The sequence below is a fragment of the Pan paniscus genome, chromosome 13 (genome assembly GCF_029289425.2).
Source record: "Pan paniscus chromosome 13, NHGRI_mPanPan1-v2.0_pri, whole genome shotgun sequence".
Lineage (NCBI taxonomy): Eukaryota > Metazoa > Chordata > Mammalia > Primates > Hominidae > Pan > Pan paniscus.
The window spans coordinates 43,720,670-43,736,350 of NC_073262.2; the positions used below are offsets into that span (position 1 = coordinate 43,720,670).

The 15,681-nt window shown below is 54.7% G+C and overlaps 2 protein-coding genes across 14 annotated transcripts in view; one reads left to right on the forward strand and one right to left on the reverse strand.

Annotated features, from left to right (window-relative positions):
- The window catches only part of LOC117974329 (sphingomyelin phosphodiesterase 4), a 30,980-nt gene extending 24,032 nt beyond the window's left edge, over nt 1-6,948 (reverse strand). For 5 of the 11 annotated variants that reach the window (XM_055109349.2, XM_034954121.3, XM_055109346.2 and 2 more), the window contains exons 1-2: nt 6,301-6,487; nt 1,335-1,418 (exon numbers count right to left, since the gene is read on the reverse strand). In XM_055109349.2, coding sequence (XP_054965324.1) covers nt 1,335-1,418; nt 6,301-6,372 — 156 coding nt within the window. In that variant the 5' untranslated portion in view covers nt 6,373-6,487. Of the gene's footprint in view, nt 1-1,334; nt 1,419-6,067; nt 6,262-6,300; nt 6,488-6,720 lie in introns of those variants that run through there. The other 6 variants (XM_055109351.1, XM_055109350.1, XM_055109348.2 and 3 more) reach the window with 5 other exon arrangements.
- Nucleotides 6,949-7,013: 65 nt separating this feature from the next.
- LOC112438684 (mitotic-spindle organizing protein 2B) lies at nt 7,014-15,586 on the forward strand. 3 transcript variants are annotated; one of them, XM_034954165.2, is made up of 4 exons: nt 7,014-7,233; nt 7,408-7,556; nt 8,567-8,746; nt 15,328-15,586. In XM_034954165.2, exons 1-4 carry the CDS (start codon nt 7,064-7,066, stop codon nt 15,483-15,485), a joined length of 657 nt encoding a protein of 218 aa, XP_034810056.1. In that variant the 5' UTR covers nt 7,014-7,063; the 3' UTR covers nt 15,486-15,586. The 3 variants fall into 3 exon arrangements, with proteins under 3 accessions (XP_034810056.1, XP_034810057.1, XP_034810058.1); XM_034954166.3 differs by lacking the exon at nt 8,567-8,746 and having other exon boundaries at nt 7,030-7,233; XM_034954167.3 differs by lacking the exons at nt 7,408-7,556; nt 8,567-8,746 and having other exon boundaries at nt 7,049-7,233.
- Nucleotides 15,587-15,681: the final 95 nt, after the last annotated feature.

The window sequence follows — 15,681 nt, forward strand, 5'->3', positions numbered from 1 at the left end:
TGTTTCCCAGTACCCCCTCAGAGTGCTGCACATGATCAGAACAGGATTGACTTCCACCAATCCATAAGTAGGGGTTGGTCCCAGAGTCAGCCCCACAGCCAGAAGAGGATCTTGATTGTGTAAGGGCACCCCTCACAAACCACAGAGTATAACTGAGTTTGTACGCATCAACTGGAAATTTCCAGCCTGATGGACCACCATGATTACACCATTGTGATCATCAGTAAGAACGCCCAACAACATCACAGCTATGGCAGAAGCTCTCTTAAATGAGCTGTCCTTTATTCAGTAGACACTGAACCACTAAACCAATGATCTTAAAACACAGGGCAGACAAAAATTATAGATGGCTTCAGCCAAGTAGACACTAATCATGAAGGCAATGGAGAGGCCAGAAAAGACTCAGGACAAGGACTAATGAAATCTACCTAGTCGTGGGATGTGAGGAAAGCACCCTGACTACAAGGAGAAAAAGGGCATCTGTGCGAATGGATTAAGATCAGGAGAAATGGCTAGAATTTCAACCTAGAGAGCTTTGCCAAAGGATATCTAAGGCCTTGTCTACCTCCAAACAAGGGTGGATTTCACAGTGATTGAGACAGAGATGGAAACCTGAGCTATCTGGCCACGGGCCAGACCTGTTGACTCTAGTGGGGTGCACTGAGGAAGAATGTCCTTCCACATAAATGTTTACAAAAACACCTCCTAAGAACTAAAATTAGGAACTTTCATCACCAATACTTGCCTCATATCTAACTTCTCACTTCTCAGTATCATTTTTTTTTCCTTTTTGAGTCTTTACTATGTTGCCCAGGCTGGTCTCACACTCTTGGGCTCAAGTAATCCTCCTGCCTCAGTCTCCTCAGTAGCTGGAACTCCAGGCATGAGCCACTGCACCCAGTTCTCAGCATCATGTTTAATACTTAAAGTGCAACCTAGCAGCCCCCCGCACAACAGTGTCTCCATTTTTCACTGATGACAGTTATGACTGATTATTAGAATACTTCATATCTATTTAAGAATTTACAAGTCATGAACATTCTGATATACATCCTTCTCACTTGCTCTTCCTCCTCCTCATACCCTTGGGAAGTAGAGAAAATAGAATTTGAATGAACTTGTGTGAGAAAACCCAGAGCCCAGAAGTTGAGTAACCCCAAGGTCCTGTAGTAATAAGGAGGCACAGTCAAGTTAAGGAGTCTGCCATTGTTTCCATCACATGCCCCTAAAAAACAACCACTACAGAGTTCTTCAAGTCAATGGGAAGAACACTCAAGTCCCACAGCTACAGAACTATGGCCACACTGACACTCATGCAAGCAGTTGATATTTACCAGTAGAAAGCTGGGCTGCTGCAGGTGAGGGAACGCCATAGCAGCCTCCAGTGGAGAGTTGAAAATGGCCTTCTTAGCAAACCACTGTGGAAAAACAAAGACAAAATCTCAACATCTGTAACACAGCAGAATCTTTTTATATTATTTTTTTAGAGACAGGGTCTTGTTCTGTTGCCCAGGCTGGCATGCAGCAGCACGATCATAGCTCACTGCAACCTCAAACTCCTGGGTTCAAGCAATCCTCCCACGTCAGTCTCCTGAGTACAGGCACGTGCCACTATGTCTGGCTAATTTTCTTCTTTTTTGAGACAGGGTCTCGCTATGTTGCCCAGGCTAGTTTGTCAGGCTGTGATGCCCAGGATCCTGGCCTCCACTGATCCTCCTGCCTTGCCCTCCTAAGTGCTGGGGGTTACAGGTGTGAGCCACTGCACCTGGCCCTAACAAAATATTACATAGTTTCACAATGCCCAGGAGAATATCACACATTACATTACCAATTCGCAACACACATTACATTGCCAATTCTCATGTCTTACTTATTGATTAGAGACAGGGTCTTGCTTGCTCACTCAGGCTGCAGTACAGTGGTGCGATCATAGCTCACTGCAACCTCAAACTCCTGAGCTCAAGTGATCCTCCTGCGTCAGCCTCCCAAGTAGCGGGGACTACAGGCAAACATCACCAAGCCCAGCTAATTTTTGTACTTTTTGTAAAGATGGGGTTTCATCATGTTGCTCAGACTGCTCTTGAACTCCCAGACTCAAGCGAACTATCCGCCTCAGCCTCCCAAAGTGCTGGGATTACAGGCGTGAGCCAACACGCCTGGCCAGCAGTTCCCATCTTTTATAGAAATGCTGTTCTCAGCCGGGCATGGTGGCTCCCACCTGTAATCCTAGTACTTTGGGAGGCTGAGGCGGGAGGATCACCTGAGGTCAGGAGTTCAAGACCAGCCTGGCCAACATGGTGAAAACCCGTCTCTACCAAAATACAAAAATTAGCCGGGCATGATGGCGGGTGCCTATAATCCCAGCTACTCAGGAGGCTGAGACCAGAGAATCACTTGAACCCAGGAGAGGTGGTTGCAGTGAGCTGAGTCACACCACTGCACTCCAGCCTGGGAGGCTGAACAAGACTCCATCTCAAAAAAAAAGAAATACTGTTCTCCTGCAGCCCATAGTGGCCAGCTTCAGAGCCAAGTTTGTGGTACTGAATCCTCGGTAATGCTTGTACAGCATTTGTTATATACCAGGACTCGCTCTAAATGCTCTCTATATATCTCCTCATTTAATCCTCAGTGGTAGGCAGAATTCTAAAGATAGCAGCCCAAGATTCCCGACCCCTGTTTGTTCAATCAAATACTCATCTAGGTACTGCTATGATGGCATTTTGCACATCCAATTAGAGTCCTAAGTTAGTGGACCTTAAGTTACAGAGTAGTCCCCAGCTGACAGCCAGCAAGGAAACAAAGACCTTAGTTCTACAACTCCAAGGAACTGGATTCTGCCAGCAACCTAAATAAACCTGGAAGCAGCTTCTTCCCTAGAGTCTCCAGATAAGAGCAAAGCTACCAACACCTTGATTTTAATCTTGTAATGCACAGCTGAGCTTGCCTGGACTTCTGCATACATAACTATGAGATAATAAATGGATGCTGGTTTAAGCTGCTAAGTTTGTCATACAAGAATAGAAAAACCAACCTCACAACAACCCGATGGGTACAGATGTACTATGACTGCAGGTCAGTACAGATGATGAAGGAGAGGCAGAAATGGGATAATTCACTTACCCCCACCCAGCTAGTAAGTGGCAGAACCAAGATTCCAATACAAACACCACCTCACAAAACTGAGACAGGGGCAAATCCCCTCCATATTACCTGTGCACTATGCAATGAACGGAGGGGAAGAGCAAGCTCTGCCAAGGGAGCCTTTGAATAAGCCATGAGAAAACTAGGATCAAAGGCCGGGCACCATGGCTCACACCTGTAATCCCAGCACTTTGGGAGGCCACGGTGGGCAGATCACTTGAGGCCAGGAGTTCGAGACCAGTCTGGCCAACGTGGCAAAACCCCATCTCTACTAAAAATATAAAAATTAGCTGGGTGTGGTGGCGGGCACCTGTAGTCCCAGCAACTCGGGAGGCTGAGGCATGAGAAATGCTTGAGCCCAGGAGGCGGAGGTTGCAGTGAGCCAAGATCACACCATTGCACTCTAGCCGGGGTGATAGAGGGAAACTCTCAAAAAATGGAAAAAAAAAAAAAGAAAAAAAAAGAAAGAAAACTAAGATCAGCTTTCCAGATTCCTACCTCTCAGCTCACCCAGGTCAGAAATGAAAAATGCTCAGACCTAGACTTCACAGACAGGAAGTCTGCCAAGTCCCACTGGTGGGCTAGTTACAGTTTTCATGGCCCAGCTCTGCCCACTGCACAAGTAAAGGCACTGGGGTGACACCTGGCAGTCTGTGGAGGAAGAGAGGCTGGGTGTAAAGAGGCCATGTAGGCAGCTGTAGAGTGAGAGGAGACAGGAATCTCTGCCTCTCGGCAATAGGAACATCTCCCAAGTTTTTTCAATTCTTTTTTTTTTTTGAGACGGAGTCTCGCTCTGTTGCCCAGGCTAGAGTCCTGTGGCGCTATCTTGGCTCACTGCAAGCTCCGCTTGGGTTCACGCCATTCTCCTGCCTCAGCCTCTCGAGTAGCTGGGACCACAGGCACTGGCCACCACACCCGGCTAATTTTTTTGTATTTTTAGTAGAGACGGGGTTTCACTGTATTAGCCAGGATGGTCTCCATCTCCTGACCTCGTGATCCGCCTGCCTCGGCCTCCCAAAGTGATGGGCTTACAGGCATGACCCACCGCGCCCAGCCTCTTTTTTCTTTTTTTGACTGAGTCTCACTCCATCATCTCACTGCAACCTCCACCTCCACAGTTCAAACGGTTCTCGTGCCTCAGCCTCCCGAGTAGCTGGGATTACAGGGGCCTGCCACCACAGGCTGCCTAATTTTTCTATTTTTAGTAGAGGCGGGTTTCCCTATGCTGGCCAGGCTGGTCTCAAATTCCTGGCCTCAAGTGATCCGCTGCCTCAGCCTCCCAAAGTGCCGACTTTTTCAATTCTTTTTTGAGATGGAGTCTCGCTCCGTTGCCAAGCTGGAGTCCAATGGCATGATCTCGGCTCACTGCAACTTCCAACTCCCTGGTTCAAGCAATTCTCCTGCCTCAGCCTCCCGAGTAGCTGGAATTACAGGCACATGCCACCACATCCAGTTAATTTTTGTATTTTTAGTAGAGATGGGGTTTCACTATGTTGGCCAGACTGGTCTCAAACTCCTGACTTCGTGATCAGCCCTCTTCGGCCTCCCAAAGTGCAGAGATTACAGACGTGAGTCACCATGCCCGGCCGCTTTTTCTTTTTTTTCGAGATGGTCTCGCTCTGTCGCCCAGGGTGGAGTGCAGTGGCGCGATCTCGGCTCACTGCAAGCTCCGCCTCCCGGGTTCACGCCATTCTCCTGCCTCAGCCTCCCTAGTAGCTGGGATTACAGGCGCCCGCCACCACGCCCGGCTGTTTTTTCTATTTTTAGTAGACAGGGTTTCACGTGTTAGCCAGGATGGTCTCGATCTGACCTCGTGATCCGCCCGCCTCAGCCTCCCAAAGTGCTGGGATTACAAGCGTGAGCCACTGCGCCCGGCCAGCTTTCTCTTTTTCTTTTTTCAGACGGAGTCTCGCTCTGGGCTCTGTCGCACAGGCTGGAGTGCAGTGGCGCGATCTCAGCTCACTGCAACCTCCGCCTCGCGGGTGCAAGCAATTCTCTTACTCAGCCTCCCAAGTGGCTGGGATTACAGGCGCCCGCTACCACGCCCGGCTAATTTTTGTATTTTTTACTAGAGACGAGGTTTCACCATCTTGGCCAGGCTGGTCTTGAACTCCTGACCTCGTGATCCACCCGCCTGGGCCTCCCAAAGTGCTGGGATTACAGGCGTGAGTCACCGCTCCCGGCCTCAATTCTTAACCTAGCTATCAACTGCAGTGTTAAAGAAAAACGCCTCAGTCCTAAGGCACTTGGTCAAGAAAACGCTGCACTACTACAAAATGATCAAAGCAGCATTAAACTGTGGACTGTTGGGTAAGTGCGGAGCTCTAGAGACGATGAAGAGGAGAGCATCTCTGCTCAGAAGAAGCTTTCATGGGCAGCGACTGAAAGAATGAGGCCCAGAGGAATTTCTAGGAAATTTCCAAGAAAGGAAATTCAAACCCGAGAATTCCCAAGAGGTGTCTCCCACACCCCTGTTATCTGACTCTGCCATGGCCACCCTCCCCCGTCACTGGTCTCTGCGTGCCATGCACCTAGAGTCCACTTCATGGCGACTCTCCAACACCTATTTTCTCCAGGAGCTGCTTCGGACCCCGTTTGTTTTTTGTTCTGTTTTGTTTTGTTTTGTTTTGTTTTTCTGACAGCGACAGCCCTTGGGCAACGCCAGTCATTCCAAGCAAATTCTGTCATGCCAAGACCTCCCTTAGCAGCACGCGCCCACTTGTTCCCAACTCTCCTGCCAATTGGGCTTCGGGAGCCTCCAAAACCAAGGCTCGGAGATGTGGAGCACACAGGGGGAAGGGTCGAGCTGGGACCCACACCCGGCTCTTCCTCCCACACCGCCTGTTGAGCCCAAGGCTCAACTTCAACACAAAGCTCTCCTTCCCTCAATTCCTTAAACGAAGGTTAACCTTCAACGAACACCTACCGGACCGGGACAGAGTGTACGAGCCGCGCGGGAAGGTGGCACAAAGGCATGGCCCAGAGGGGTGGCAGAAGACTCAACCGGGGCCCTCCACTCCCCAGCCTGCCCTGCCTGGGCAGAGCCGCCGGGCCGCCCGAGTCCTGGGGCTCGCGGAGGAACGGAGATGGCCTCCGCAGGGGCTCGGGGAAGCCCCCAGGGCGCCGGACCGTCTCACGCGCGCGTCCCGCGCCACTCACCTGTGGGATCCATAGCGTCGCTCGCCTCAGAGGTGGAAGCCGCCATTCCGCCACGGCGCCGAAAGTCGTCATCAAGCTGCGCGCAGAGCCACGCCCCGCGGCCGGGCGGGAAAAGCGCTTCCACCTCTTTGGGCCGTTACCTCAAAAGGCGCGTGCGCAAAGCGAAGGCCGGCCGGGCGGGGAAGGGAAATGGCGAGGCAGGAGTGCGGGGGGAGGGAGTGGTCCTTAGCTGAATGCGCCTGCGTTGTGGCGGCCTCCGGCGCCCCAAGGTACTTTCTCCCCAGCAAGGAATCCGCGTGCGCGTAAGCAGTATTGTTGATTAGTGCCCCCCCCTTCCCCCCGCCCGCCCCGAAAAGCGACCCCTAGTGGTGCACCGGCGCGGACCAGAAAATTGCACGCTTTCTTGAAAGAGGCATTTACCGAGCGCCCAATGTATGCCTGGCACTGGGCTGGGTGCTGCCACCTAAGCGAGCACGACCAATGCAGTCTATCAGGGAGGCCCAGATCGCCAAGCAGCGGACCCCTGCAGTCCGCCATGCCACTCCCGGCTCCTAGACCGCCGCTCAGCACACCGTGAGCGCCCAATAACTGTTGGGCTCCAATGACGCCGCGGAGGCGGCCCCGTCCCCGCGCTCCCGCCGCTCCCGCCCCTCCCGCCAGGGCAGCCCGGGAGGCCAGACGTTGACGCTGCAGGGAGAGGGTGGTGGGCGCAGCCGCTAGGGGGCGCGGCGGGGCGGGGCGCACCTTTCCGCGGGCCGCGGGGATGGCGGCGCAGGGCGTAGGGCCTGGGCCGGGGTCGGCGGCGCCCCCGGGGCTGGAGGCGGCCCGGCAGAAGCTGGCGCTGCGGCGGAAGAAGGTGCTGAGCACCGAGGAGATGGAGCTGTACGAGCTGGCGCAGGCGGCGGGCGGCGGTATCGACCCCGACGTGTTCAAGTGAGCGGAGCGGGTGGGGGCCGCATGCTAGCCAGACACCCCCCGACCTCTGCTCTCCGGGTACGCCCGGCCCGCTGGTCGGGAGGAGCCCCCGCCCCCGTCCTTGTCGGGTCTTCAGGGAGGTGGCCGCGCCGGGCGGAGAGGGCTCACCGGCCCCGCGTCTGTCCCCGCTAGGATCCTGGTGGACCTGCTGAAGCTGAACGTGGCCCCCCTCGCCGTCTTCCAGATGCTGAAGTCCATGTGTGCCGGGCAGAGGCTAGCGAGCGAGCCCCAGGACCCTGCGGCCGTGTCTCTGCCCACGTCGAGCGTGCCCGAGACCCGAGGTCAGAGCTGGGCCCGCTGTCCCTGCCCCAGTGGCGGGGGTGGCGGGCGGGGAGGGGGCAGGCGCGGCACAGCGGCGGCGTGGCCCTGAGTGGCCAGGCCTGTCTGTCGGTCTAGGCCCAGCACCTGCAGGGCCCATCCGTGGGCTCTGCTCCTGGGCTTCACTGCCAGCCTTAGGAGGCACGTCCAGGTCAGGTAGACGCAGAGTGCGTGCCCCAGGGTGGTCCAGGCTGGGTAGGGCTCCTCCGCTTAGCTCCTCCCCACCTCTTCACTCAGGCCTTCATCCTAAAAGTCGGGAATCAAGACGGTTTGGGGCTGGGCGCCTTGGCTCACGCCTATAATCTTTGGGACCCCAGGGCGGGAGGATCGTTTGAGGCCATGAGTTTGAGACCACTCTGGGTGACAGGGTGAGATCCTGTCTCTAAATGTTTTTCAAAAGACAGTCTCGATCTCTGTCCTGTGGTATACAGCATCCAGGGAAGTGCCCAGGGACCAGGGCAGGCAGAGGTCTTCCTGCCTTTACCCCACCTGGGCCCAGTTCCTGCGCAGGGGCTTGGCCAGTCCTGGTCAGCTTTCCCTCTGATGATTGCAGGAAGAGAGTCAGACGCGGAACTTCCAGGGTGCAGAGGCCTGCGGGGTCTGAAGGGCCTCCTCCCTCTCCAGTGTGGTGACTGGGCTGAGGAGATGCTGGGACTGAGAGTGTCATGGTGGAGCCTCCGTCCCTGCTCATCCTCTCCGCATGTTGCTTCTGCTCCCGATGGCTCTCTCTGAAATGCAGCACAACCTCCTAGGCCAATGGAGGAAGGCCCAGAGCTGGCTCCCTGCCTGGAAGCACGAGGAGACCCGCACAGGCATCCTGAGAAGGCGTGGAGAGCAGGCTGCCTTCATGGGGGGAGTGCCAGGGCCTGGGCACCCACACCCGCTGACCCAAGAGGGCCCGGGCACCTGCGTGCTGGCCTCTTCACTGACCCTCGCTCTGTCTGCTCTCTTTGTGTCTCTCTCTGACCTCCAGAGGCCTCCTTTCTCTCTGCCAGGAACAGTAGCCCCCCTGCAAGGCCCTCCTTTTCCTCCAGCCCGCAGCCTGCGGCCTCTCCGGTTCTGCTCCACAGCCCGGCTGCCACACACTCGCCTCTCTCTCCAGGCCCCCCGGGTTCCCTCCGCCTCTCTTGCTGCCTGTTCTCTCCTTTTGCAGGTTGCGTTTATTGGCTTATCTCTGGGGGTTGGTGCTCTCCCTTGTTTCCATGGAAACTGCCTGGCCCCAGGAGGCCCAAGCAGCTTTGAGCTGCAAGGGCAGGACCATGCAGGCCACCGCTGCCCTGCCGCTTAGCCACAGGGCACGATTTCTGACTCGGTTTATTAGAGACATAGTGTGGCAGTCTCTAGACCCCACAGTCGGGCTGGCATCCGGGGACAGGACCAACACCCCCACACCCCAGAGGCGAACTGTGGTGAGTGTAAAGAGCCCCTCTCCAGGGGAAGACAGCCGGCCAGAGTGCGGTGTGCTGTGCTGGAGAGCACAGCCCCAGGCGTGACAAACACCTCGGCCTCTTAGAAGTTGTCCCTTATCTGGACAGGAAGTCTGGAGGCTGAAACAGAGACTCCCACCTTCCCAGAGTCTCCTGGGCAGTGCCACACAGATGCCATGTGCTGGCCCCGTGGCCACACTCCAGCACTCAGCCCCCTTGCCCACCTCACTCCTGAGTTAGCACACTTTCCAGGTGTCAGCAGGTGTGATCAGGGGCCCACGGCCAGGGTCCTGTGAGAGCCCAGGGGTCTTTGGTTGCACCTCCTGCATGCACCTCCTGACAGCGCCCACCTCACTGCCACCCAGAGCTCAGGCCCAAGGGAGGGTGGAGAGGGGCTGAGGGACAGGCCTGGAGTAGGGGTGTATGCACTGCAGGCTGGGATGAGCAATTGAGGGGCAAGTGTCCAGCAGGAGGGAGAAACTGGGAACAGAGTCCTTGTCACTCCAGGGGATGTTGCTGCTCACTCAGCACTCACTCAGGGCTCTGGGTGCCAGGCCTAGCTCTCAGGGCAGAGGGCATGGCAGGGAAGTGAGATGATCACACTCAGAGCCCAGTGAGAGGCAGTGAGGAAAACCACCAGCGAGACCAGTGTGGTGGCTCACACCTGTAATCGCAGCACTTTGGGAAGTCAAGGCAGGTGGATCCCTTGAGCTCAGGAGTTCAAGATCAGCCTGGGCAACATAGCAAGACCCCATCTCTACAAAAAATACAAAAACTAGCCAGGCAGGGCTGGGCGCGGTGGCTCACGCCTGTAATCCCAGTACTTTGGGAGGCCGAGGCGGGCGGATCTCGAGGTCAGGAGATTGAGACCATCCCGGCTAACACGGTGAAACTCCGTCTCTACTAAAAATACAAAAAAAATTAGCTGGGCGTGGTGGCAGGTGCCTGTAGTCCCAGCTACTCGGGAGGCTGAGGCAGAAGAATGGCGTGAACCTGGGAGGTGGAGCTTACAGTGAACCGAGATCACACCACTGCACTCCAGCCTGGGGGACAGAGCGAGACTCCGTCTCAAAAAAAAAAAAAAAAACTAGCCAGGCGGGCGTGGTGGTGGTGCCCATCTGTAGTCCCAGCTACTTGGGAGGCTGAGGTGGGAGGATCGCCTGAGCCTGAGGGGGATGTTGCAGTGAGCCAAGAGCTTGTGACTGGACTCCAGGCTGGGCAACAGAGCAAGACCCTGTCTCAAAAAACCAAAAAAAGAAAAGAAAAACCGCTAGCAATGCAGATGGGAGGAGGCTTCAGAGCCCAGAGAGCAGCAAGGGTTACACAGGGGGGTAACAGCAGGAGGGTTACAGGGGGGTAACAGCAGGAGGGTTACAGGGGGGTAACAAGGGTTACAGCAGGGGGGTAACAAGGGTTACAGCAGGAGGGGGGTCGGCAGAGCCCCACACGTGTGAGCTGGGGCAGTGGGAGGGCGTGGGTGAGGCAGAGTGCTGTCCAGGTGCTGGTAGGCCGGGGGCGGGAGGAGGCAGGTGGGGGGGCACAGTCAAGATGTATGTGGGGGTTGTGGCACTGGAAATGCAGGCATAGAGGGGCCGGGAGGATTAGGGGGTGCTGTGTGAGCGAATGGGGGCTCCGAGAGAATTTACCCAAGGACAGGAGTGGCCTGGAGTGCTGGGACCCTCAGGGTCATTTGTTCCTTGAGGGCTCTGCCCTGGAAGCATAGCCCAGGTCCTGTAGGCTGGGTGGCAGAAAGCCAGGACATGAGGGCACCGAGGCCCCGTGGAGATAGAGTGGAACCTGAGGAGGAGGTGGAGGGGAATGGGGCAGACGTGGGGCCACACCAGGAGTGTGCTGCTGAGTGAGAGGCAGAGGCCACAGATGGAATGCTGAGAGCTCTCTGAGGCCCAAATGTTACAGCATCTGACCACACAGAGCTCCGGCTGCCCTGGTAATGGCAGAATCTGGGGTGGAGGACATAAGGGGGGTTGTTGGAGTGATCCGGCTGGGGGGCATGGAGGCCATAGGTTTCCCACAGGACTCGGGTGTGGAGTTCTCCAGGCTGTGGGCCAGGCCCTCTCAAGCTTGCCTCTGTGAGCTGCAGCAGGCACCCTGGGTCCTCTGGATGCCTGTCCCCCAGCCATCCAGACAGCCTGTGGGGACAACCACCACCAGATTCACTCATACCCACAGGGAAGGGGAAATAGAAAACCCCAGAAGCACAGAGGGGCAATGCTTGTCTTGGTGAGAGTCTGGAGTCATTGAGGGAAAAATAAATTCAGTCAAGCGTTCTATTTAAGTTTAGGGAAACTATACATTTTAAAAGTTGTCCAGAGCATGTGTGTAAGATGACGTTTGGAGTGTGGAAGCCATCTCACCTGAGCTGTGCTGCCTGATACAGGAACCTCGAGCCACACATGGCTGGCATGGTCATTGCACTGCGTGTGGTATGCACAGCAGATGCCAAAGGACCGGTACAAAAGGGAATGCAAAAAACCCACCACACCTTGGGAGGCCACAGCTACTGGATCTCTTGAGCTCAGCAGTTCAGGACTAGCCAGGGCAACACAGGGAGACCCAATCTCTACAAAACACAAAAATTAGCAGGGCATGGTGGCGCACATCTGTAGTTCCAGCTACTTGGGAGGCTGAGGTTGGAGGATTGCTTGAGCCTGGGAGGTCGAGGTTGCAGTGAGCTGTGACTGCACCACTGCACTCCAGCCTGGGTGAGAGAGTGAGACCCTGTCTCAAAAATAAACAAAAAACCCCAAAGTGAATGAGGCTGGGCATTGGTTCACACCTGTAATCCCAACACTTTGGGAGGCTGAGGCAGGAGCATCACTTGAAGCTCGGAGTTTGAGACCAGCCTGGGCAAAATAGCAAGACCCCACCCATCTCTACAAACAAACAAGAAAAAGAACAAAGGTGAATGCAACATCTTATAAATAACTTATGTACTGATTACGTATTGAAATAATACGTTGGATATTTTAGATTAAAGTATTTGAGCTAATTCTGCATTTTCTTTTACTTTTTATTTATTTATTTATTTTTTAGACAGTCTTGCTCTGTCACCCAGGCTGGAGTGCAGTGGCACACTCATAGCTCACTGCAGCCTCAACCTCGTGGGCTCAGGCAATCCTCCCACCTCCTCTTGAGTAGCTGGGACTACAGGTGCACACTACCACACGTGGCTAATTTTTTAATTTTTTGTAGAGATGGAGGTCTCACTGTGTTGTCCCAGCTGGTCTCTAGCTTCTGGCCTCAAAGGATCCTCCCGCCTTGGCCTCCCAAAGTACTGGAATTACAGGCATGAGCCACTGACCCCTGCTGAGCCAGGCTGTTTTCAACATTCAATGGTCATTGACTATCTTTGGCGCTTAGGAGGGCTCTCCAGGGACCAGGCGTAGGGGCATCAGTCACCCCGCCCTCACACCCCAACCTGCAGCCACACTTGGTTCAATCCCACTGTCTAGCCCGTCTGACTCAGTAGCCCCTCCCGAGGGAGCAGGGCTAAGCAAAGCTGGTTTCCCCACTGCAAGGCACTGCAGGCCATTCTATTCTGGGCCTTCTCATCCTTCATAAAGTGAGGAGGCCTGAACAGGGCTCCCCACTAACCCTGAGAGCACACAATTCCTGAAGATTTCCAGGATTTTCTTAGTATCAGTTATGGCTTAAAGTTATGTTGGTTTCACATTTCCAGGGTTTGTCAACCCTGTCAGATTTAAAGATAAGCATTATTAGCCAGGTGTGGCCCCATGCTTGTAGTCCCAGCTACATCGAGGCTGAGGCAGGAAGATCCCTCGAGGCCATGGGCTCCGGGCAGCAATGAACTGTAATTGCATCACTGTGCTCTAGCCCAAGTGACAGAGCAAGACTCAGTCTCTAAACCCCCCTCCCCCACCACTCAAAAAAAAAAAAAGCATTATTTGCTCTTTTCTGCTTCCCTCTCATCCTTGTTTCCAGAAGGGACTGGGTCATTACTGAGGGGAGGAGAGGAAGCTGAGATGGCAGCAAGCTGAAGGGAAGCCGGCTCTGAGTCAGGCCCAAGTCTGCGGCCTGCCATGCTGCATGCTGTGGGGAGCTGAGAGCGCATGGGCACCTAAGCACCCAGATTAGGCTGCGGCTACAGAAGATCTGACTCTGTCTGGCCTGGCCTGCAGAGGGACTGTGGCCTCAGAGGAGGATGCTGGCCCAGTGTGGGAGCTGCTGCAGGGTGGTGGGGCCCGTCTGCTCATGGAAGACAGAATCCTTGCTCCTTGACCAGTCAGTGCGGACTAGAATTATGGCAGTTTGTACCACAAGAGATGCGTGGTGGCTATTGTCTGCTTTGTGCCTTTTTCACGAGTCACTGCTGGGCTGAGGTGGCCAGTCATCACCCACCACGTGTTCCTGACTGTGCTCCTCCTTGGCTCAGGGCAACCCTGACTCCATCTTTGTTGAGTCAAGTGTGACAAGCTGACAGAGTTCCAAGCATGACACCGCTGTAACCCTCACCACCACCAGGCAAGAACGAGCAAAGATCTCATTCTCTGAGGAAGAACTCCCCGGAAACTCAAAAGGAGGGCCGTCCTATCCCTGCAGGGTATGGGGAGAATTTTGTGGTATTAGCATAGAAAGGGAGCTGGAGGTACCTCTGGAAGAGCGGGGGTCCACGGCATCTCAGACACAGGAGTCTCTGCTTGTTCAGGGTGACAGATGGTGAAACAGAAATGACCTAATGGATCTCTAGACACCCGGTTGCATCTTTTCTCCAGGAATCCAGTTTCCCATTGCAGGGTATTTGACTACACTTGATAAGAGGCCAGGGAAGGACCAGGATTGAGGCTGGGTGTTCTGTTGGCTGAACCCTTGTCTGGAGTCACCCTAAAAGTGATGGCAGGGGAGTTCCCGCAAGGGACTGCCCCAAACCTTTCCAGGATGAGAGCCAGTTGGGATTCCAAAGGAAGAAACACTTAATGCCAGGGTGGTCATTCCAAAGCATTTGTTAGGGAGCTTACATACAGAGGGGGCTGCAGTGTACCCTCACGAGGGACAGCCAGGAAAGAGGTTGTGCCTAGGCACACCGCACTGAGGGGGTGGGGTGTGGAGTTTCTATGAGGGTGCAAGGAATTTGGCTGGGGTGGGACCAGTTTCCACGTGCTTAGCAACATGTCAGATCTTTCAGTGTTCCAGGCAACAACCTAAACATGTATCAGTGTCTGGGAACATGCAAGCCCCAGCCAGGGTTTGAGCCTGCAGGGGGAACATGTAGCTGATTAGGTCAGAGTGGTCAAGGCACTTCCTCAGTCAGGACAAAGGAAACGCTGGGGGGATGAAATGGGGGACCCAACACTGAGTCAGGCAGGGGACACATGCCCTGTTTAGAGCCCACGGGCCAGACCCCACCAGGCCAGAGCAGGGGAGAGCCCTGGCCAAGGCACTCCGCATGGGGGGCTGTGACCCCACGGGCAAGCCTGCTACCCGGGCATGTTTGTACCTTGGAGGGTCCTCTCAGTCTTGCCGATGCTGTCAACACCCTGAGTCCAGGGAAATCCATCCCATTAAAATAAAGGTCTGGCCCAAGTGTGGTTGCAGATTTTTCTTGGCTATCTTAAAGAGTAAAGTAAGCAAATTGCAAATCAAAGAAACTCTGAACCAGTGGTCTTCATCCAAGAGAGCCTCTGGTGGTGAGAAGGAAAGTCTCAAGCATTCAGACTGTGGCAGGAACCCTGTCATGGAATCTGGCAGCTAAACCCGAAAGCAAGAGGCTTGACCACTGCAGAACACTCAGGTAGGTAGGAAACAATGAAAGAGCTTCCAAAATCAAAATCAGAAACCCAATTCCAGGACTTGGTGACTGCAGTACTTCCTGCCTGTCACCATCTGGGGCAGCTCAGATGTGCAGTCCGGCGTGAACACACCTTGAGGATGAGGCAGCGCGTCCCTGCTGCTGCCGCCGCTGATGGCACCATCAGGGCAGACTAGGTTTGCTGACCAGGCTAGGTGTGGACCAGCACACCTACCTTTCCCTAAATGGGCCCGTGGCATGTGTCCTTTCAAAATGTTCCCTTGGCAGTGTGCTCCTTGCGTGGCTTCGCTCCTAGGACACATCCTAAAGGGTCCCCTGCACACTGCCAAGGGCTTCTGGGGCGTGACCTGTCTTTAGTGGTTCTCAGTCTCAGGACTTGGGGCTGATGCAGGGCCTCTAGCTGAAGGGACTTTAATGGAAATGTGTAGACACAAATGTTGCCCAAGGGCCACGAGTACAGCAGGTGCTGCAGTTACGGGGCACGCCCATTCCTAATCATTGTGCTCTGTGTCTCCTTAGGGAGAAACAAAGGCAGCGCTGCCCTCGGGGGAGCATTGGCCCTGGCGGAACGCAGCAGCCGCGAAGGATCCAGCCAGAGGATGCCACGGCAGCCCAGCGCTACCAGGCTGCCCAAGGGGGGCGGGCCTGGGAAGAGCCCTACACGGGGCAGCACCTAGGATGGGGCAGAGACTTGTTGCATCTTTGTCCCCAGCAAAGGCTACGTGTTACCTCCTTCAATTGATAATAAACCTTTCTGAGATGCAGAGGGTCCAGGTCAGACGTTGTCTACCGTTTTTTTTTTTTATATATATATATTAAGGCACACTTAGAATGAAGTTTCTGTGCCGGTCCTGGTTGTGCCACAGTGAACTA